Source organism: Manduca sexta, chromosome 22 (assembly GCF_014839805.1).
Source record: "Manduca sexta isolate Smith_Timp_Sample1 chromosome 22, JHU_Msex_v1.0, whole genome shotgun sequence".
NCBI lineage: Eukaryota > Metazoa > Arthropoda > Insecta > Lepidoptera > Sphingidae > Manduca > Manduca sexta.
Window position 1 is genome coordinate 6734431 of NC_051136.1, and position 24433 is coordinate 6758863.

At 34.1% G+C, this 24433-nt stretch overlaps 2 protein-coding genes across 12 annotated transcripts; one reads left to right on the forward strand and one right to left on the reverse strand.

Annotated features, from left to right (window-relative positions):
* Positions 1-174: 174 nt before the first annotated feature.
* On the reverse strand, positions 175-6718 carry LOC115442631 (TIP41-like protein). The gene is made up of 6 exons (XM_030167726.2): positions 6539-6718; positions 6296-6453; positions 5755-5931; positions 4924-5137; positions 2828-2986; positions 175-453 (listed from the first exon to the last, which is right to left on the reverse strand). Exons 1-6 carry the CDS (start codon positions 6551-6553, stop codon positions 349-351), a joined length of 828 nt encoding a protein of 275 aa, XP_030023586.2. The 5' UTR covers positions 6554-6718; the 3' UTR covers positions 175-348.
* A 2530-nt stretch (positions 6719-9248) lies between these two features.
* On the forward strand, positions 9249-24201 carry LOC115442633 (dynamin-1-like protein). 11 transcript variants are annotated; one of them, XM_030167732.2, is made up of 15 exons: positions 9250-9505; positions 10230-10374; positions 12360-12568; positions 12917-13127; positions 14798-14907; positions 15698-15835; positions 16758-16998; positions 17486-17631; positions 17879-18022; positions 18386-18577; positions 19521-19595; positions 20229-20303; positions 20530-20653; positions 22247-22458; positions 22948-24201. In XM_030167732.2, exons 1-15 carry the CDS (start codon positions 9404-9406, stop codon positions 23002-23004), a joined length of 2181 nt encoding a protein of 726 aa, XP_030023592.2. In that variant the 5' UTR covers positions 9250-9403; the 3' UTR covers positions 23005-24201. The 11 variants fall into 11 exon arrangements, with proteins under 11 accessions (XP_037297446.1, XP_037297445.1, XP_037297448.1 ...); XM_037441547.1 differs by having other exon boundaries at positions 20569-20653; XM_037441545.1 differs by having other exon boundaries at positions 18386-18559.
* Positions 24202-24433: the final 232 nt, after the last annotated feature.

The window sequence follows — 24433 nt, forward strand, 5'->3', positions numbered from 1 at the left end:
AAAATACTTGCACAATAAGGAGACAGCTTTATAAGTAAGATTAAGGTACATCCAATTACTTGTCGCTACTATGGCTTCTGTTTCCCAATTTTAAACTATTTTCGCTGGCCTAAAGCGGTACCAGTAAATAACAAAAACAAAATTTCGGTGTAGTGTAGTAAATAAAAAACAAAACAACTTCATATGAGACTATATGACATAATGCGCGATTGATATGAGAGTACATTAAACAGAATGCGCAAACTTTTCTTACAAGTACCAACTGCGAAAAAACACTTTACGTTTTAGACCATACAAACAAGTTTATTGAATGAATCTCAATAAATTCATTATGCTTAACATTAGCACCTAAGAATTGGAATCAAAATTGACTATCAATTTGTGTGTAACTTTCTCTTTAACTGTGAGATACGGTATCACATCATCAGCTTCCTTCATTTGTGACGTCGGCATCTGGAACAAAAAGGAAAATATACGGTATTATTATTCGGTATTTTTAAAGCATTTAGAAAATGAGCAGTATGAGCCTAATTATAATATTTTAACCACCAAAGTCGAACCACAAAGTGTCAATATCGTTTCTAAGTGATCACAGCAGCTCGAGGCAATACAATAAGTTAACATGAAACAACTACGGAACTTCACGATACATTTTGAAATAGTTACCTACAACTTGGTGCAGAGTAACGAAAAGGATTCAAACCACAATAAATTTTCTTTCGATTAGTTGGTTATTTGAATCTATACTATTATATAAAGCTGAAGAGTTTGTTTGTTTGTTTGAACGCGCTAATCTCAGGAACTACCGGCTCAAACTGAAAAATTCTTTTTGTGTTGGATAGCCCTTTGTTCGTGGAGTGCTATAGGCTATATATCATCACGCTATGACCAATAGGAGCGGAACAGTAATGGCTAATCTCAGGAATTACCGGTTGGAAATGAAAAAATCTTTTTGTGTTGGATAGCCCTCTGTTCGTGGAGTGCTATAGGCTATATATCATCACGCTTTAACCAATAGGAGCGGAGCAGTAATGGCTAATCTCAGGTACTATCAGTTCGAACAGAAAAAATATTTTTCGCTGGATAGCCCTTTGTTCCTGAAGTGCTATATGCTATATATCATCACGCTATGACCAATAAGAGCGGAGCAATAATGAAATATGTTGCAAAAATGGGGAAAATTTCTTAGTTTTGAGAGCTTCCGTTGCGTGCGCTACGTAAACGGTTAAAGTTATGACACAATAATGTATGACGGGATTGTTCCTCTTAAAAAGTTCTACAAAAATATATTATAAAACAAAGTCCCCCGCTGCATCTGTCTGCCTGAACGTGTTAAACTCAAAAACTACCTAACGTATTTAGATGAAATTTGGTATGGAGACAGTTTGAGACCCTGGGAAGAACATAAGCTGCCGGGAAAATATATAGCGTGACTTTTATAACGGAAAACTTTAGCCCGAAAAACTTTATAACGCGAATGGAGCCGCGGGCAAAAGCTAGTTCAAATATATTGTTTATCTTAGTGTAAATATCGACTTCGCGGCCACTCATACCACAATCCATACCTCAACCACGGTAATTTTTAAACAACTACCGTTACCCATAGAATTATTAATAGCATTAAAATACATAGCTATATACTTTAAAAAAAGAAATTGTGACTTTCCCCGATATTTATACGTACATACATAAACAGACATATCCTTACGATCATTCTAGACCATCACTAGTATCAGCCGGATTTGTACGGACATCTCCACTTATTCAAGGATTAATGTGATAAATCTAGTCTAGATAATCATTAATATTATATAGTTTTTTATCCGACTAATTACGTATGTAACACGTACTTAACGTGTGGTGTGTGCGTGTCACATTTTAACCGACTTCAAAAAAGGAGGAGGTTCTCATTTCGACTGTATGTTTGTTTTTTTTATAAGAGTATTTATGTAAAAATAATTCCCTTTTTTTGACCCAACGTTTATTAGCCTGGTAAAAGCCGACTCATACAAACACACGTACTTTTGGGTGAGCGTTTTTTATGCGCTCGCAACCCTTGAAAATCAAGCGATCATGCTGAGCAGTGTTGCCAGAAGGTTACATTTCTTACATTTTTCGTTACATTTGACCCCCTCGCGTAACATGTAAGAAATTTTTACATTTAAGGCAATTTTCGTAACTTTTAAGAACAACGAGATTTGTAATACAATTTTTTTATTGTAAACAGTTTACGAACGCATTTCAATTCAACGCATCCAAATTGAACGCATCTAAAACTGGCGGGTCTAAAAAGTATTTCACTCCATATCATACTCAGAGATTGCTCGCCATAACAAAATGAAACGTATCTTGGATATATATTAAAACTTGATTTTGCTTAATTGTGCGCGCGCACGTTTCCTACTTCGCAGGTTCCCGCGGTTCGCGGTTTCGTAGCTACAGAAATGCTTGCCTAAATACATGTAAATTAAGGTTATAGCTTAAGGTCCATTTTTCATACATTTTGTTTCACCTTTAATCTGGGTAACTAAACAAGTATTGACAAGTAAAGAATTTAAATTCACGTCTGGTTAGTGATTAGTTCTCGCAGTTGAAAGAAAAACGTAAAAATAATTAATATGCATGGATATTTCGGCCTTTAAAATTTCATACGACGAAATTCTTGGGACGAAAATTGTCTGGACATGTTACAATTATTGCGATATTGATTTGTGTACAGAGAGTACTTTGCGATATTTTACCATACTGAAAATATTAGCGATAGTAGTTACTTAAATTGCGATTCTTAACATCTTTTTTATAATTAACATAAAATAAAACTACTTACATTCAAGTCTTTTGCGTTTGCTTCTTTAAAAGTGTACTCTCTCAGGACATAATCAGTATTAAGCAGATGGAACATTCTGGTTTCCCGAGACCTTACTAACACATCATCAACTCTCAAGAAATATCTCAGAAGCACATACCAATATGATGGCATAACTCGCTGTGAACAAATATTAAATACATCATAGATATTCAGGTTGATTTCTTCATTAATAAAACAAAATCTTACAAGTGAAGCTGTCTTGGTTTTAATTCGTTAATTACGACACACACGTCTATTGTGTTTTTAAATGCGCGACACACACCAGGCGACTCATAAAAACTCTTCAAAGCTCGGGAATATACTCCTAGCGCAACATAAAGAGCAATACAACAATGCAGTAAAACACGTGTGTTGTTTTTTATTAAGCTATAAGCATAAAGTTGTGTTTTCACATGCTAGGTGTATGCCACACAGTCTTGTAGAATGGTGTTTTTTCATCAACCTCTATTTGAAACACCCTGGCCGATAGTGTACATTTGGCTTAATTATTTGGTACCAAATTATCTAATAATTATTATAGTCTGCATAAAAATTTCACATGAATACAAGGATGTATATTATTATTGTATATTATTGTAATTTACTAACACTATGGGTTGAAATAAAAACTATTTAAACGGATTTTATCGCGGTTTTTTATATTATTATTTTCTCCCGACGTTTCGAAGACTTTGCAGCCTTCATGGTCACGGGGGGGACTGAGGTGTTGTTCATCCGTAAAGTCAAAGTTACAATATCTACCTACATTTTTTAAATATACAACTTTTTAAAATTTTATCTGTTGACGGTCCGATCTACGCAGAATGAGCTCACAGTGTCTTGAGGTCTGGCAGCCGGTCTTTTGGGATCCGATCACGTCAGCTATATGAAACACCGACGCTCTACGAAGTCTGCAGTCGCTGAACATTCTGAAGGAGGCTCCAATCATTATTTGCGATTAGACAAGCCACAAATCCTTGCCAAAGAACACCGATTCCTGCCTAGGATGATTCGCGAGGCTATTGAAATTAAAAACACCCAAATTTCAATAGGGAAGATGGTTGGAAGCTTGCACAAGCCTGGGATCCTGTTCTACATTTAATTAAATCGGATCCCAAAAGACCGGCTGCCAGACCTCAAGACACTGTGAGCTCATTCTGCGTAGATCGGACCGTCAACAGATAAAATTTTAAAAAGTTGTATATTTAAAAATGTAGGTAGATATTGTAACTTTGACTTTACGGATGAACAACACCTCAGTCCCCCCCGTGACCATGAAGGCTGCAAAGTCTTCGAAACGTCGGGAGAAAATAATAATATAAAAAACCGCGATAAAATCCGTTTAAATAGTTTTTAGTTTTTATTTCAATGTCTAACATTCGCGTAAACATAAGAAATCATAACACTATGGGTGTATACTATCCTGAAATAAATGTATTGAATTGAATTGAATTGAATTGAATATTAAAATCCATATTCACAATAGATACATGTTTGTGCAATGCTATGATAATAGGTATGTATCTCAGTGCTTTTCGCATCAGAGCCTTCGGAGCACCTGGGTGAAGTGGTACTATGCTTAGCATATAACTTTGCTTCAGTTAACTTTCAGATAAAGCTGTACAAGGCCAAAGTAAACTATGAAATTTTCAAATCTATGCATTAAGGCACAGTGTGTGCTTATAATATTCTTTGTGAATATGTGTGTAGTAGTAGGTTAGAATGTATTACATTTCAATACAATTGCTTGGAACAATCAGATAACTCAATAATAAAATTATCTAGAAAATTTTATTCAATCTTGATACTAATGATATCAATATGAAAAAGTTAATCATATATTTTATATACAGAACTATGAAGTCCAATGCTTAGGTGCATTCCATACAAGATGCATCATGTCACTTATTTACACATAATAGTTATATTAAACCAGTATCAGCATCAAGGGAAGTACTAAGTACTAGGGAGCATAACACAGGCTTTTGTTTGATGCATTTACTTTGATGTAAAAGTTAATAAATTATGATTGACATAAAATAGCATCATTAATTATCATCATTAACTATACTTACAATTTTCACTGACAGTTTTGACACTCCATGATCATGTAGTTCATCTTCAAACAGTGTCAAATCATGATAGAACAATATTTGATCCCTTTGTTTTAATATTTCAAAATCAATCACCTCATGCGTTTCTTCTACAACAATATTATCTGTGAGAGTACCTTTGTAATCAGTGGAAAATGTCCAATCAAATGCTTTTTTTAACTTTTCTGATTCAGGCCTAAAAATATTTAATTAAGTACACATTAAAAAATATTATGTAGTCTATTTGAATGAAATACTTATTATCAAAATCTAAGAACAGAATAAATTTATTTCTCCTCTACTTTATTGCAACAACCCAATAATTAGCATTGTATGGGATCATTATGGCTACTCCATTTGTCTAATCATGATTATTTATGACATCTATGTGAGGTCACAAATTACAAAATAATTGTCTCAATCAATGAAAACCCACAATTCTTGTACTGTATTTGTATCCTCACCATATATGTCTATGTTTAGTCTCTTCACTACCCTAGGTTGAGTATTAAAGAATGCCTTTGGCATTCTGCCCCTACATAATTTGTGGACTACAAGAATAAAATCAAAAAATATTTTAGCAAAAAAATGAATCATCCAAGCCATTGCTTCACATTAATTTTCTGTGAGACAAGCATGCAAATCTGGTCAAGCAAACTAATTCATAATAATAATATAGCCTTTATTTTATTCCCAATATTTTACATAATATTGCAATAATGCTTAGACAAAATTTAAATTATTGTTGTTTTTTTCATTTGTACTATATATATTATATTCCACCACAAAGAAATAGATTTCATGTTTACTGACCTTGCTTCCTGCCAAGCTTCTGCACATGATACCTCAATTATTTCATTTTTTCCTACACACTTGAGTGCATCTAATGGATTGAACTGTATAATGGCACCACTCTTGTGAGCTAGCTTCAATGTGTTTTTAGGGAATACCATATCAGGAAAATGAGGTATTGACAGTTCCTTGCAATATCTATAAAATATATAAAATTAGTATTATATACACTAAAATGGTACTATCAATACTGGCTGAGGCTAGATCTGAATCAGATCAATCAACAATTTTTGTTGATATTTATGTTTCTATGTAACCAGGTGAAGTTATATGAATTTTTATGTTCCAACAACTAACAGTAAATATTAAAAGGTTCTTTAAAACACTGCTTAACTGACTCATCCTAACGGTGCAGTAGTCTTACGTTACAGCAAAGAAAATCATGGGTCAACAGTCAAAGTAAATCAATACATCCAACATTGTTTGCAAAAATACATCTTAAACGAAATACTGTTATAAAAATATACATAAGTAACGAAAATGTTCATAACACAACACTTACATACAAAACTGGCAGAATTGATCATCTTCACGTTCACAAACAACTTTGGTAGAACACACGCTTGGAAGTATACAACTAATATCATACGATACGTGCCATGGCCCAAATTGTATCGATTGCGAATTAGTAGCGTAACGGCCGGAATCTATACGATTATTCTGAAAAGAACAAAGTTTTTGTCATCACCCCTGATTAACCATAGCCGTCGAAGCCGGTTTATAAGCACATTCACTGAGGAAATACCTCTGAATTAAACATTATTGGGTATTTTCATCTACTTATGTGTTTTGTACTGATATTTTAATGTTATTTCACGATCCTGTGCGGTTTATATTTTCAGCGAAAGCTTGATTGGTATTTTGTCACTTGTCATAAAAATTACACCAGAGAAACCATAGAGTAAAAATATACTACGATACTACGTAAGAAGCTCAAAGAAGAAACCTTAGAGAACAGACAATAGAAATGTTACCCAGTGTTAGTCTGGGATCAAGACATTAGGTTGCTCAGAATTCCATTAAATTGGTTAGGTACTTGCACGAAATATGTATTACTCGAGACATAAATTTCTTTTATATTATGATCTGTCAGAATGATGCCAAAGTGATTAAAATTCGTCACGCTCGTTCCTACTTTAACACACATTTTATATGCACTAGCATAAAAAACTGTAATTCAAAACTAAATGAATTTAGTTTTTATTAAAAGCACTAGCAAAATAATGTTCTGATAATGGTTCATTACTTCTACAATATGTTTTTAATAAATATGTAGAGCTCAAGGAATTTATATCCAAGTTTTAGGTAGGGCTGATCTGATTTTAATTCTGAATTCTGAACATCGTTCGGGATGTAGGTATAACCAAGTATCAATAGAACCATAGAGTAAGTAATATACTACGTAAGAAGAGGCGGCACTTAGTACATTGAATTTGAGCTCACGCACACATACGTGAGCCCAGTAGAGTTATATTTTGTACCAATATTACGCAGAAAAAATGACACGCAAGGCTGCCAACTTACTATAAATCTGCTCGTTTCTAGGGACGTTCCTTATTTAATCAATATTATCGATAATTTTGTATCGACAGCTTTATATCGATAAAAATTGCTGACCATAAATCTTACACTGGTATAAATTATGATTGAATTTAGAATATTAAAAATAAAACGTCCATAATTTTTAATAATTCCCTTTATTTAATTAGAAAATACACAATATTATCACGTGAATTTCTTATGTATAAATTGTATAATGATTAGGTCTCCTACTTAGAAATTCATAACACTCCAGTTTTCCGTTATTTATTTCCAATTTTATATGGAAATTGTCAAATTGATACCTTACAGATATGATCTTTTTCCGTCCAATCAACAATTACTATTATACAATTATTGCAAGGGCAAATTCATAGATTTCGCACGTGCCTTTTTGATTAGGTTACTAAGCATAGAATTGAAACTCCATAATCTAGAGTATTCTCTTCAACGACTACCTGAGTTTGTAAATTTGAATTAAATATACATCACTTTTATGTAATGTTTTAAATCATAATATAAATTTTTTGTTACCGGTGTGGATCAAGTGGATACTTAGCCATAAATATGTTTGACTTTGGATAATTTTGTATGCCACAAACCTCACATTTTTATACACATTAATTCTTTTTCCCATTCTTGCACACAAAATAAATAAACTACACAAATGTAAACAGAATTAGAGTCAATATCTCGGAATAATAAGAATCACTATCTCATAACACACACTACACAAATTCCTTCAAGAAGAAATATACACGAAACGGAAAAGCTAGCTCAACTCAACATATTCGACATAAAACTTAACTTATTATTGAACATAATCGCAATTATACAATTTTTTTGCAAATAAACTTCAACAATGACAAATCTACCGTCAATAATGGCGGCAAATTATCAACTATCATGGTAGCCAACATGCTTTAATTTTTTTTTGGATTATTATGTTGGTACAAGATGTTACGATGAGACGTCCTTTTGTCAACCAAAACTAAACTCTATGTAACGGCATTAAGATATATAATCATTCATCATTACACAAAATGTTCTAAGTGTCCACCCCCTGAATAGAACATAAACATTTTGGAGGCTAGAAGTAAGGAAACCATCTAATATGGGGGACAAGTTCAAAAAGTGTACTGTGATAAACAGCAAAATTACAACTCAGAAATTCACCAGAATAGCTCAAGCGTACCAATAGGGTACGAAATGTATTTAACATTGGTAAACGGACTGAAGTGTACTGAATTGAAAAGTGTAATATCTCTGGTGTCTAGTATAGTCGAATACGGGAATTAAGAAAATTAGTTTATAAAACTGCAATAATAATAAAGCAGAAGCCTTTTTTGTTTATTTCTGTATTCTTCTCTAATTACTTTTAGCGCCATCTTTATTATTAACCCTATTGTTACTATAGCGCCACTATAGAATGACGCATTTACTGACAACCTTCCATACACGAAATGCATATCATTGTTTCTACCTTCCATAATAGATATAATCTATAGAGAACGGAATATATACCTACCTATTATATGCATCATATAATTAACAATCGACTATTTTAATATTTACATAAATGTTTTTCATATAAAATATAAAACACTGTTATAATAATCATCAATTTACATTTACGAAAATGTCAACGTCGTGAAAAAAAAATTCTAAACAACTTGTAGATACAATATCTGAGAGGAGTAAATGGAAGGAAAATCAGACTGATGAATACAAAAAATATTGTAATATATTATTCTTTTTAATAAGTTTGATACAAAAAAAGAAATTTTTTACAATAACATATCCGAGCCGGTCCATGCTCATGCATTGCAATATTATAGACCTAGAAATCGACTACCTACCTAAACTATATTTATGATAAATCACTACAACACTATTGCGAGGGGTGAGGCAACATTTTAGCGGGGGTAGGGGCGAAAATCAATATGGCTGACTTTTACCGGTTGGTTTGTCTGTTTTGATATTTGATAAAAATAATCATTTCATATTATATAAAACTAGCGTGTTTCATCCTGATAATATTTGTGGCGTGAATTAGACTTTGTGATTAATTATGGAAGCTCTTATACCAGTTATTAATAAGTTACAAGACGTTTTTAACACTGTTGGGGCCGATGCCATCCAATTACCTCAAATAATAGTTCTAGGAACACAGGTAAGCTGTTAATTTAGTGAAAATAATGTACAGTATTAAATATCCTAGCATTTAAAATGCTTTATTTTGGCGTTGAGGTTAATTTCGCTTATAAAAAAGGTAATGGTTATGTAAAGGTGTCAGTTGAGTTCTTTGTCCCCATTTATTCAATTGAAGTACCCCGTCATTGACCAAGACCGTACAGTCATTGCATATCCAGATTAAGTTGCGTGCATTAAATTGCTGTTATTGAGCGGTCAGTAACGAACCGTGGACCAAGCTTGGCGCAGAGGCCTCGCGCAGATTTCAGTTGACATTTCATGTCATGATAGTTGACAGTATGCAATAGAATTGAACTAATTTTTATGCTTTCTGTTCTATGTAAGTGCCGTAAGAACAATTAAAACAATAGTTACGCTTCCACAAATTCATGGTTTTAAGATTATGTGAAAGCACAGCTGTAATAAAATACAGATCTAAAATGTACTAATACTGTACTATGATTTCAATATGGGTGTTGTATCATGATTATTACAATAAAAAATATTGTTGGACATGCATCTGCACCATCATATAATTAAATAATGTTGATGACCAATCATGATCTATGTGCAATACTGCAAACTGTTGCAAAACTATACTCTAAGCTATATAATACACTGATACATTCATAAAAGCTTAGAAAAATAAATTTAGAATTGTATTGTTTGATTTTCTTTATTTTGTTTACATTTTTTTTTGTTAGAGTTCAGGAAAGAGTTCTGTGATAGAGAGTCTTGTGGGGCGTTCATTTCTACCTCGAGGTCCTGGAATAGTCACCCGGCGTCCTTTGATTTTACAACTTGTGTACACTCCAAAAGACAGCAAGGAACATCGCTCCGCTGAAGAAGGTGAGTAAAGTCTATTATTAAGGATTTAGGGTCTTATTAACGTTTATCAGTATAAGATGATTAGCTTTCCAGAACAAAAATCTGTTATCTGCCTTTCCATGGTTGAATGAAATATTCATAAGTAATGCTAAAAAACATATTTTTTACTAGTCGATGGATATTTGTATTCACTTGGATGGAGACCCACCATAGATGTCAACATAACTGTCACACTCTGGGATCAGTCTATTAATATAATATGGTTTCAAATAGGCTGACATAATTGTATAAATAAAATAAAATATTTGTCTTTACTGGGAAAAATAATCATCTCTCATCACTCCTTTATCACAGGACACCAATCCATTTAGCAACAGGTGCAGTGGCATCACCTTCCCAACAGCATATTAAAAAATACTTATGAGAATGAAAATGTATCAGTGAATAGAAAGTGATTTTATGATCAAAATATCCATGTAAAATATTTGTCCAGAAACAATGACAATGTTATACTGACACTCATATTATGTTCGTGGTTTTATTTGTAGGGCATAGAAAGTACTAAAATTATAATAATTACTATTATTATTGACAAAATATATTCTTTTGTTGAATGTTATTCATGTTTGGGTCATAAATATGTTTACACTCAAGAGTTTATTCACATGGGCCCTTAGTAGTCACAACAAAGTATCTACTATCATGTCTCAATTCACACCAGATAAATTTTAACTGAATGTTTTTAGCGTGACATCGGTGAAAATAATCATTAAAATATTTTTATTTTTTGCACTGCAAGTGACATTCAATGTCATATTTATTGTAAGGTAGAAAATTGACCGCCTACTGACTGATATCAGTTACAATGACAGTAACATAAACAAATATGACTTGCTTTGTTACTAAACAAAGAAAAAAAATGGATATAATTATTTATTTTTGGTGTTTATTAACCCGTGAAGTAGCTGAATGTTTGCCGGCAAACATTGACAGCTACGCGTGTGACGGAAAAATAACCTTATTATGTAGTATATATGTAGTATATAAGGTTATAATCCCGTGACACACGCAAATGTCATGTAGCTGTCTTGGCTCGCCGGCGATTCACGAGAGACCAAGAGTTAATTGAAAACATAATATATATATTATATATACATATAATATGTTGCTTTATATAAAATGCACATCACATAATATAGAGAATATAATTTTACATTATTGGACTGTTTTATATAATTTAATTTATTGTATTTTTTTATCACTGTGGCAAACCACATTTAAAATATTAAACTGGTGTTGCAATGTCATTCCTTAAATATATATATTCTTACATACATATTTTATTATAATACTCTTGTTTATGTGTATAAGTATAATATACTACAATATTTTAGCCCTAATAAACCAGAGCAAAGAGGGGTCAGCGTGGAACCCTTTAGCACAACTTTCCCAAACTATATTTTCTCCAGGTTTGTATCAGATGTAGACAAATTATCAGTGGCGAAGGGTCCATGTAACCCGATTCTTGCCGGCTTCCTTTCGTAACGTATGTAAAATCGAAAATTAGATTTTGATTGATTGGAACTATTTGCAATTTTCACTTTTATGCATATTAGTACTACCTTAATGTTATGTCGGGTTTCCTTTCGGTATACGTTACCTTTCGCCACTGCAAATTATACCTGCTTGTGGCTGAAGTGTTGTCTACTATCCACATATTTATTTTTAAATTTTTACAGAAATATAATGTCATTGGATCAATGATGTACTGAAAATATAAGATCAAGATAATACTAACTACTAATCCCATTATTTTCAATTGACACAAGTAGCTCACTAAAACATTGCATGCAATGTTTTCTACTGTGAAACTTATTTTCTCCAATAATATTCGGAAAATACGACATGTCAATAAAATTGTTGGCTTACAATCCTATTATGTCCAAGAAAAAAAATTTATAACTTTGTCATCGTCACATATCCCTATGTTGTGTCTCTTGTTACAGGTACTATAAATCTAGAAGAATGGGGGAAGTTCTTACACACGAAAGACAAAATCTACACGGATTTCGACCAAATAAGACAGGAGATAGAAAGGGAGACAGATCGCATGGCCGGTAGCAACAAAGGAATATGCCCAGAAGCTATTAATCTCAAGATTTATTCAACTAAAGTTGTCAATCTCACATTGGTTGATCTCCCCGGTATAACAAAGGTAAACACGACATTTTATATAGTTTACCAATTCCAATATTTATGTAAAATGGAATTTACCTTGTGCTTACTTACGTTGTTTTAACGCAAACATGGAAATATGGTAATGTTATAAATAGCAAAGATAAATTCATTGGTTTATTTCAATTTACTGTAAAGCGACGATTTTAATAAAATTTTGAACAGTTCTATCCCGGCAACGAGTTTTGATCCTGTATAATTTGGTCATTTGGATGATATAATATCAAGATAATTCTATAAATGAACAAATGACGAATTTGAAGATTTTTTATTGAAAATTTAGAAATACGCTCAAACAACGTTTGTTTATGTTTCACAAACTATTTAGGTACCGATAGGCGACCAGCCGGAGGACATAGAGAACCAAATAAGAAACCTTATAATTAAATATATAGCTAATCCGAACTCAATAATACTCGCGGTGACAGCGGCTAACACAGACATGGCCACAAGTGAGGCTATAAAGATGTCCAAAGAGGTGGATCCAGATGGAAGGAGGACTTTGGCTGTGGTCACTAAACTTGATCTCATGGACGCAGGTACGTTGTGCATCATTACCAGAGAAACCAGTTGAGTAAGGATATGCATTCTCATATTGTACCATTATGAAATATTACGATGTTTTTATTGAAGGCTTGACACTAACAGTTAAAAGTAAAAAACAATGCAGATAGATTCCCAAGAATATTATCAAATTAATTTGTGAATGTTGCAATGAAACTTTATTTTAATTTGTTTATATCTATAACCAATCCGGAGATAATTAGATATGAATCAAGATTGTTTGTTAATTGATTTTGGACATAAAAAAATAATGTCTTCTATTTATTCTAAATTGGATAAATATCCAAAATCTTACCACTACCAAACGACCTGTTTCGCAATTTATCTACACAATAATATCTCTGGAAACAAAACATTCATATCCTACAGAATCTCCTTGTGTCTTTTCTCGTTAATTGATACTATTTCCTCTCGATACTAAAATGGCATAATTATAATTATTACTTGTAATAAATTCATGTAAATTACGTGCAAAGTCGTGCCGGAACACTGAATATTCCAATTTTATTGATCTTACTAAAGATTTGTTTTGGACATGAAACCGCCGCTATGATGTCACATCGCTTTGCGTTTAAACCGTGACCTTCATGTCCAGTTTATTACATAAATTGAAACGAGTCCAAATTTCGCCGACATTAATAATAGGATGACATGATATAAACAACGACGCAAGAGAAATTTTGCGAACATAACTGATAGTGATTTATGTCTAGTTCCATTAAAGCTTAATTATCTGAGTTCGGATAATGGCTCTTAAGTTTTAATTAACTGCATTCGTTAGTCTACTGTTTGTTAGTAATTATACATAATTATACACAGAGAAACGTAGACAACAGCATAAATTAGTTATTAAAAAATAAAACAATATTATTAATATTTTTCTTTTATGAAACGAAATTATTTCACTATTACATCGATAAATATTTTGTGTTGTTCACAAAAAACGATACATCTGAATTTACGAAAGTACCTACATACTTAGAGAAACTTAATAAAATACAGTAACGAAATGGACGTGACAACATAATTTGCGTCTGATTATCTTATTCAATTGTACAGGAATTTTGAGTTGTGTACGTGAGACGACGTGACGTGTTGGCCCCTTTTTCTTCTACACGTTTAGGTATAACATGACGTCAAACGTATTTCGTTCCGCTTGATTAGAACAAGATAATCGAATTTTTGCCAATTATCTGAGAAAAGATAGTACTTGAAGTGTTTGATAAGCATTATTCGACTATCAATGTACTGCCACAAATATCTTAATACCATTACGCGAGCATGTTTTGTAACTAAAATGTTTTATATCTGACTGTTTGGCTACTGTAGTTGTACGACGGCACGGCTATCGTGCTCTAGGGTTCGAGTCCCGGGCCGGGTAAAGTCAAATTGGGGTTTTCTACTCAATATTAGTTGAGTCTAAAATTGAGTATGGTAAAAAGTAATAGGCCCGTTCCCTATTATTTGGGACCCAAGCTGGCGAAATAGAAATAAATAATAATATTAGCCCTGTATTATATACTGTCCCATTGCTGGGCACGGGCCTCCTCTCCTATTGAGAGAGCTGGCGAAATGTAGATATGATAACACCTCTGCCGACCCCTAAAATGAGAAAATGCATCATACTATACATGTTTTATTTCAGGCACTGATGCTATCGACATCCTGTGCGGACGCGTGATTCCGGTCAAATTAGGAATCATAGGCGTCGTAAATAGATCGCAACAAGACATTATCGACAAGAAGTCTATTTCGGTAATATTATACGCGTCGTTTATTTATTTATAACTATTGGACTTGTTTCATTGTATTCTTATTCTAAGCAAAATAAGTAAGATATAAGCATATCGCTGAGTCACTATTACAAGGTCCTATGTTAATTTTTATTTATGATGCAAAAATGAGATTAACTGTTGGTAAAAAATTGAAAAGACAAAGATACGTGGTTCCCCCTTTTATTTATCTTTTAGGATAACTGTAAAATTTCATTGAAAAAAGAAAATGAAACCTCGAATTGACGAGGTCCTCCTTTTTTGAATTCGGTTTAAAAGATATAGAATCATGGGATATATGGACACTAGATCTAAAAAGAAAAGGTTAAAGTTACAACAATCATGTATGATGGAATTGTTCTTACAAAATTTTTAAAAGTATATCAAAGTCCCGCCACGTGTCTGCCTGTCTGAACGCGAAAAACTCAAAGTTTATCGAACAGATGTCAATGAAGTTTGGTATGGAAATAGGTTGAGGCCCTGGAAAGGATATAGGCAACTTTCTATCTCAAGAATATATGTAGCGGAACTTCACTCCTGGAATAATTCACGCGGGCGAAGCCCCGAACTAAAGCTAGTATAACATAAAACCTAGTAATAGTAAGCCAGCGATAAAAATATGTAAATCCAATTATTTATGCAGTCACTAAAACATATCTGTTGTGAATTAATTTTATGATTCTTCATCCCATACAACTCGAATTTTCACTTAACGGTTCCATAATGCATCAATATTCTACGAACACCCTATTTACTATTAAAATTGCAACCAGGACTCACTCAAAGACGAAGCGACGTACCTCCAACGGAAGTACCCTACAATCGCCACTAGGAATGGCACGCCGTACTTGGCAAAGACATTGAACAGGCTTCTAATGCACCATATAAGAGACTGTCTACCGGAACTGAAGGTACGTTTTGTTGACTCATGTAATATATTGTTGTGAGCAATATAATCATACCGTAAAATGATTGAAAAGGCTTTCGAAAAATGATTCAAGTTGTATTCTTAATTTCAGACCCATTTTTACAGTTCATAATGTTAGTAACCATTTAATAACTATGTTAGTATGTTACATTTACATGGTTGTGTGAAGTAATCCAGTGACTAACTTCTAATCTACCATGTTAGCTATTATAGCTAATAGCTTGTTGTCACTGGTCCGAACCTTGCTTAACATTGATGCGCATCGCTTGCGCAGTTGCGAAAAGCAGTCAATACGCGTCACGGTAAATATGCCCGATGCACTGCAATATCGAGGGCTTCAACAGTGCCCTAAGGGCGTTATTAAACTGTACTCACAAAATGTTATATGGTTTCTAGTATATTTTGCCCATAGGCACGTATAAAATTTAGTATAAAAATAGATTTCATTTCTTTGGCACTAATTTGGCATTAAGAGATGTACAATTTTGGTCTAGTCTATGGCCTGTTTATCAAATCGCCTTTGGAATGTTTTTGTACTCATTCCAAATGATTTTAAGATAGACGGCGATGGTCATTCTAGTCCCCTAATGGCCTTACGTCGACAATTGTCCAGTTGAGTTTTTGTACATTCAACGAAAACAAAATTGTCCCGATTTTAAGAGGTCATGACACGAATAGGTTTATAATTGGGCCAAAGTGCATTTAAATATATTATTATCAATATGCATCTCACAGGGTTTCACAATATAATTTCTACACTCGTTATTCATGTTATTTGACTGAATTAATGGCGATTTTTTTACTTTACATACGTTTAGATACGGATTTCCTCGTACCCGTACCTCAAATATGTCTATTTATGGCTCGTCTAATCTCGTGTTTACCCAAACAATTAATAATTCCAGGTACGCGTCAACGTAATGATATCACAATTCCAATCTCTTCTCAACTCGTACGGAGAAGACGTATCGGATAAATCTCAAACGCTTCTGCAAATCATTACGAAGTTCGCGAGCGCGTATTGTTCTACTATCGAAGGTACCGCCCGAAATATAGAGACCACAGAGCTGTGCGGAGGTGCCAGGATATGTTATATATTCCACGAGACGTTTGGCCGCACTTTGGATTCCATACATCCTCTTGTGGGTGAGTGCAATTTCAATATTTTTTGTTACTGTGATATACTGCCGCATTATAGAATTGAGTACCAAGTAGTAAAGGTCAAATTCATTATTATACATTGACCTCAATTTAGACGCACGCGAATTGGAATACAGGAAATGTATTATTTGAATTTAAGTTATCATTCTCCATTTTATGTGTTGTTTTATCTATGGTGCCTCTTGAGATTCGTCCCAAATATATGTAATAATGGAATTAATAAGTCTCGTTGTTGGAAATCCATGAACAATCGCAAGTATATTGCGTCTTATTCCGTATACCTATTTCAACTGATTTCCTGGAGTAAATACATCCCATATCATCCCCATATTCCTTCTTCGTAATCATGCCTTTTCGTAACGTGGACTTCTCGCAGCATGCTTTTATTTTAATAAAGAGATTTAGCCCTTCATAGAACATATTAATAAATGAATGTTAAAAATGTAAAACAAAGGTTTGTGAAACCGAACAGGTCTGACGCGGATGGACATACTGACTGCGATCCGCAACGCGACCGGTCCGCGGCCGGCGCTGTTCGTGCCGGAAGTATCATTTGAGCTGCTAGTCAAACGACAGATCCGGAGGTTAGAGGATCCGTCGCTGCGCTGCGTTGAGTTGGTAATACATGTTTTGAGCATTTGCTTTATTATAATTTGGTAACTCAGCAGTTTTCGGCTGGCTTTTCATTATAATACATATTATATGCAAAATAATTCAGATAGTTAATATACTATATTGGTTTTAGTTATTAGACAATCCGATATAAATGTTTGTGTTGGTTATTATTCAACACCAGGTCACATCGTAGTTAACATAAATTTTGCTATAAAAAAATATGAATAAAATTTATAATGTGTACGTGCAGGTGCACGAGGAGATGCAGCGCATCGTGCAGCATTGCGGCACGGAGGTGCAGCAGGAGATGCTGCGGTTCCCGCGCCTGCACCAGCGCATCGTCGACGTCGTCACGCAGCTGCTGCGCACGCGCCTGCCCGCCACCAACTCCATGGTACCGCGATACACAAGTGTGTCGTGACCGCGGAAATGATATGCCAGTTTGTTCGCACGCGGGCCCTTCACCACACCAACCACGCAACTCGATTTGTATCAATAAAATGTTGTCTATATTACAGAATACAGGCAGCGTAATAAATAGGCACATTCCATTTTATGATCAGTGACTGATTAAATTTCCCCAGTTAATTCAATGTTTCAATAAATTACACATTTGAATTTTTTTATTAGTATTCTAACCAATCAGTGTTTTAAATTAATAATAAATAGTATAATTTAAACAATTAAAACAAAACTGATAGTAATAACATTGAAAAACAACACGAAACCGGCAAATGTAATATTCGTTGTATTCCAGGTGGAGAATTTAGTGGCGATCGAGCTGGCGTACATCAACACGAAGCACCCGGACTTCCACCGCGAGGCGGCGCTGGTGTCGGGGCTGCTGAAGAGCTCGGACGCGCTGGCGGAGGAGCTGGCGCCCGCGCACGCGCCTGCCTTCCGACAGAAACAGCGCCCGCTCTCCTCGCCGGTACCCGCCATATTTAGAGTACATATTATATTACGGTATATTGCGAGCAGTTTGGTTTGCACAGTTTGTATCTAACATGAGGTAACAGTGTGAATATTATTTGTACTGTTTTTTATATCGTATTAAAATTGTACATATTATTCATATTACGAGCATGAATTTAACAAAGTTCGAAAGATTTTTATTAATATTTTGTAATATAAAAAATAATTATCTGTCTACAATTCAAACATTTTAACACAAAACATAAAATACCATATAATTCCAACCACAGCGATATAATTAATTATTTTTGGTTAATATACAATTCTATGCCAATGTCGTTATTTCATGTCAATTATTCATATACATCTATTCGATTTCACCATTTTATTGCTTTGAATTTTTTTGTACTGCAGTATATTGAAGTGCAATAATGCCACCTGTTCAATTCTGTATTGTTTATTTCATACATTTTTTATATGAATCTTTATTCATTTATATCCCTTTTTTCGAATGAGTACCAGAATTTGTTGGTGGTAGGATATATTTTATATCCGCCCCGATAGTGACTATCGTGCACAAGATGTTAAAATCCGCCATATTGACCTACGCAAGTGTGTCGCGTTCTAGGATCAGCCTGTCTATGTCCGGTTCTTAACAGGCCGGCATAATTGTGTCACCTGCCGAGAGGTCATCTTCTCTCGTCAGTTGACAATATATTGGAGGCTTTTCATAAAATTTGCTGTAAAATGTACTAAAGCTGTATTTCAGGGGCTTAGCAATTGACTTTATATATTTATATTGATACAAGTAATGCCATAAATATTAATCAATGAATCCATAAATTCTCACTAATTATGATACGGACGGAAAGCATTCAAGTTTTAATGAATTAATAATTTCTTCCTAACAACACAAAATTCCTGTCAATGTATAATTTTCAATCTATGAATGAATAACTAGTGTCGATTGTTTGTAGCTGTTTCTTCGTCAAATGGGTGAAAGAGGGTCCACCCTAGTATTCTTGGCAAGTGTATTGGACACATATTACAAGGTAAATAATGTGTAGTGTTGTGTGGGATGGCGGTTGACATACCTACTTACCCCATTCATAGTCACATACTCCTACTAAAACTATGTATAGTGATGTTTATAAATCCAACAAGCTTTTTAGATACTATGTGGGCTCTCTTTCAGTACATTTACATGATTCACAGTCTGTAATGCAAGTTGATATTGTTGAGGGAAATTAATAATGTTCTAATCTAAGGGTGCGTTCACATTAATGGTACGTACACGTAACTTGCGCGTAGGTACCGCAAAACTGAAGTTAGTGCTGCTGACTGTCGACATAATGCACGAATGGCGCACAGGCTTTCATATAAATAGTGAATGCCACACTGTCATTTGCATGCATTTAGTTCAGATCACGTTCATTAGCTTTGGCGCAAGTTGCGTGAGTGAGACGTACGCAGACGCCGGGTGCGACCACCTAGATGTGACGCGCTCTTCAATGTGGACGTACCCTAACATGTACAATCTTTATAATTCAATTAGTTCTCATTTGTCTTCAATGATGTTTGTTGGTAAAGGGTACGCGATCATTAGATTTCATGATAACAAATGTGTTGTAATGTGAAATAGTATTATAATTGAGATATTTAATTTCGTATGGTTGTATTTTCAGAACGTTCCAGCTATCACGGATGGACATGAAAAAAGTTCACCACCACATAATATGGAAAATCCAGTGACACCACAAGTAATATTGCTTTTCATGTTTTAAATAAATAAATTTGATATCTAATAACATTCATTAAATGTATTTCTACATAATAATTTAATATTTGCGGTAAACATTGACAATATATTAATTCTGACATGAACAATAAATAAATAATACAATTCCTTAACTTAAATACATGTGATTTATTTGTTTTAATACTAAATATTTTGTTGAAACTGAAATGACATGTTCTCTATTTTAGATGAATGGTGTACCAGAGAATAAAGTATTGACTCCACAGAAACCAGTGAACCTTCTGCCCGAAGTGCCGAGCCAGACTTCGCGCAAGCTGTCAGATCGGGAACAACACGACTGTGACGTCATTGGTATGATTCACTAGCATTTTGTACTACTAACCAACGTATATCAGTAACTCATGGGCGTAGGTAATCATTTTAAAGGGAGTTTTGTGTCCTAGCGGCTAAAAAACTTCCATGTTTTTATCCAGATTAACGGCCGCTTTAAATATACGAGCCCAATCTTAATTTTCGACGCGATTTCGAGGAAAAACCTGCCAAAATAAGTCATTTGTAAGCATGTAATACATACTGCATGTGCCTTTTACGTGATATATCGTAAATTGATTGGGAACGTTTATTGACAAAGGCGGTTAATCAATAGTGAAAAGAGAAAATTATTTATCGCCTACCTCCGCCCATGATTGAACCTCTTTCTATGTGCGATACTCGTTAATAATCTTTCATTACATTTCAAATATTTATTGAGCAGGACAGGCCTTCACAGCTTTGGCGTTTGATGTTGTGTACTCACCTGATATAATATAGTTTTCATTTTAATCATCACAGTGTCCACTTTCTTGTGTCTGATCATTGCAAGAGTTAGGGACAAGGATGTTAAAAATGACCATTTTAAATTAACTTTGTTTTTAATATTTTCTCAACGAAAAATTTTGAGTTCTAGGACTTTTATTATACTAGGTAGACACCATATATTATATATTACATTGTATAATAATTAGATACATGATCATGAAATTGTTGTAATAAATCAATCAAAGCAAATAATTATTGTCCATCTACAAAGACTGTTCTCACTTGAAGTACTGAATATTTTCCTGTGATGCTAGGTGGACGGAGTGACGACACGACAATCATAAACCCTAACGCAAAGACTGTAGAGGGCATTACGATGATGCAATTGAACCAAATGGGTGATTTAGTTGGTGAGGATAGTGATACGAGGCGATGGCCGAACGCTTTACTCATTTGCTCACTGCTCTTAGCCTTCCGACCACCTATCATCAATGTTGCTTCTGTGGGCTACCAACACGGGTGGTTGTACTAGTGTTTCAATATATTCATTTAGAACGTACGTTCATCATGTATTTAGTACTATGTCTTTATACAGTTATGAACCTTATCTGAGTCATAAATGTGTGCAAGTCTCTCCCTTGATAAAATAATAGTAGGTAGTATGTTCAGTGTAATGCCAAGTACAATCTGCTATAATACCCTTTCTATAACACTAAGCAACCACCCGAACAGGCGCCTATTGCTTGCCGCTTCACAATGTCATTGTATATATTACTAACAATATACTTCTCTCTTGAATATCTGATGTCGACCGTGTCTTGAAATAGTATTACATACTACACGTCTATTTTTTAATTTTCTAAGTATCACGATGTTACTAAATCGCTTACGGTGTGCAATTTCATTCATTTGAGGATACGAAAATGCACTTATACATAAACAACACCGACTAATACACATTAATGTTCACCTTGTTTCTCAAAGGCTGGAATGATTTGATTGAGTTCTACATTCATAACAATATGTTCTATCCAAACTTATTCTCAAGCCGTAATAACCTTTCAGAGACTGGTGTTAAAAATATGCATTAAAATTACATTATAATTAAATATGCTAAATAAATATCTCTCTGCTATCTCTCCGTAGAGAAACTGATCAAGTCGTACTTCTACATCGTGCGCAAATCTATACAAGATTCTGTACCAAAGGCTGTGATGCATTTCCTAGTGAACTATGTGAAAGACAATTTGCAATCGGAACTGGTGACGCACTTGTACAAGTCTGACCAGGCGGAGAGCTTACTCAATGAGTCAGAACACATCGCGCAGAGGAGGAAGGAAGCCGCCGACATGCTCAAGGTCAGTGCTAATATATCTCCAGTGTCATGTTACGAATATTCTCATTCACACATATAACTATCTATTTCTTTTCATTTGACTTTGTGCATCTTTAACCTGTTTGATAAAATTTGTATATTAGAGGGATTGGCGAACAGAACTACCTACAGGTTTTAAGACTTATATACAAACTTGCTGTTATTCAGTGTCCAATGGCATAAAATTATAGGTTTGTTAACTACTTTACGTTAGCACAGTCGTCATAATGGTTTTCTATTTTGTCACTGAGTAATATATTACTTACAGTATCCACGATGTAGTTAGTTTTGGAAGAAAACAAAAGCAATCTTAAACTATGGTGGTGTAAAAACACCAGACAATAGTAGTATTTAAATCGATATTAATGTATAAGGGACGTAATTGCTGATGTACCAATTGACAATCTTTTATCGAAATTAGTAATGCCATTTTTATTTGCGCTGAGATATAAAGCATGTCGTGTCGTTGCAGGCGTTGCAGCGCGCCGGCCAGATCATCAGCGAGATCCGAGAGACGCACATGTGGTGATGGCCGCCGCACGACCGCGACTAGTCTGGGAATTAGTGAAATGAGCAGCGAGCCAGCGGCTCTGTACATACTCCATTTTAATCTACCTACATGAATTTATGCATTACATAAATAGGCGTTTTTTTACTTACGCATACATTTGCTTTTATCATTCTGCAGCTCTCTGCTTTTATTATAGTTTTTTCATGACACATTGTCGAGAACCAAAAATTTCGAGTTCAAGCAGAATTAGTAAGAGCAAACGAATGTCGATATCGATAATTTTGATTAGGAATATTTTGGTTGGAGTATTGCATGGTTACGACGAAATGTCCTATAGAAGATTGGTGTACTTATTTGTTATATTCAAATTGTAGATTTAATAGGGCGATAGAAGACCATTATTTTATATATATTTTAGCGAGTTTGGATTGTGAGAATCGTGTCTAATGATCATGTATTCAGGAACGACAGTGATGATGAACGTGAAATGATGGTGTTTTGGTTGTATTGTTGTATGTTGCACAAATGTTATGCTGCTAAGTTCAGTTACCATTTCACAGTGAATATACTTATGCACGTAAGTTAGTATAACCTTGATGTATACTCCTGTCTCGTACACATAGTTACAGTGTAGTTACATTGCAGTGATATTACTTGTAATTTCCAGTAGGAAATATTTGCATGATGGTCGTCCCTTGTGATTTTAATGTATTTCAATTAGAATTAAAAATGAATTAACTTTTTTCGTCACTAAATGTTGTATCGGAACTTTTAGTCGTTTAAATGTATAAATAAAAGTTTATAAACGTTTATCTACACAGGGTTATGTTTCAAAAAGATAATGTATCCGTAAATTGAGTTGATAGCAGTCATGATTGTTTCTAACAATGTTTTTTTACATTGTAGAATAAGAGAGGTGATGTGCTTATGCAGTATATATTTATAATAGTTCCTTATCATTAGTTGTATTTCTGTGCTGTGTCATTCGATTCATTCACCATTTCAAGTCATTACGTGTCATGTCCACATTATAATGTAATTTATTTGTTTTTAACATCCATTAGAGTAGAAAGTATTCCAATGTTACACAATGGTATTTATTGTTAAAGCCCGAGATGTGATTTGCTTTATGTATTGAACGAAACCAATTAAACGTTATTGAAGGTAAGATTGTATTTAAGTCTGTTAAAATATTAAAATAGATTGTCATTGTGAGTCTGTGTTTCATTTATATGTTTTAAGTGTACTTGGCGAGTTTCAAGTAAGTTATCTGCTTACAAGGTGCAAGTTGCATGCAGCTTGAGTAGAAAAGGTAAACACTAACCTCCTTATTCAAAGACGTTTTCTATATAAGGATGCAGAATAGCTGTAATAACAAGTCTGTTTCTCAGTGCTGACGCTATAGCACCCTTCGCAGTGCGTAGCCATAGGGCCGTTGTGATTGGCT

Excerpts from the sequence above, each read along its gene's own strand:
- LOC115442631 (XM_030167726.2), bottom strand. Across the intron at positions 2,987-4,923 it reads CAAAACTGTCAGTGAAAATT|CGAGTTATGCCATCATATTG; the intron begins GTAAGTATAGTT and ends ATTTGTTCACAG. Across the intron at positions 454-2,827 it reads CAAACGCAAAAGACTTGAAT|ATGCCGACGTCACAAATGAA; the intron begins GTAAGTAGTTTT and ends TTTTTGTTCCAG.
- LOC115442633 (XM_030167732.2), top strand. The coding sequence starts at position 9,404 with ATGGAAGCTCTTATACCAGTTATTAATAAGTTACAAGACGTTTTTAAC. Across the intron at positions 14,908-15,697 it reads TCGACAAGAAGTCTATTTCG|GACTCACTCAAAGACGAAGC; the intron begins GTAATATTATAC and ends AATTGCAACCAG. Across the intron at positions 18,578-19,520 it reads CGGTACCCGCCATATTTAGA|CTGTTTCTTCGTCAAATGGG; the intron begins GTACATATTATA and ends GATTGTTTGTAG.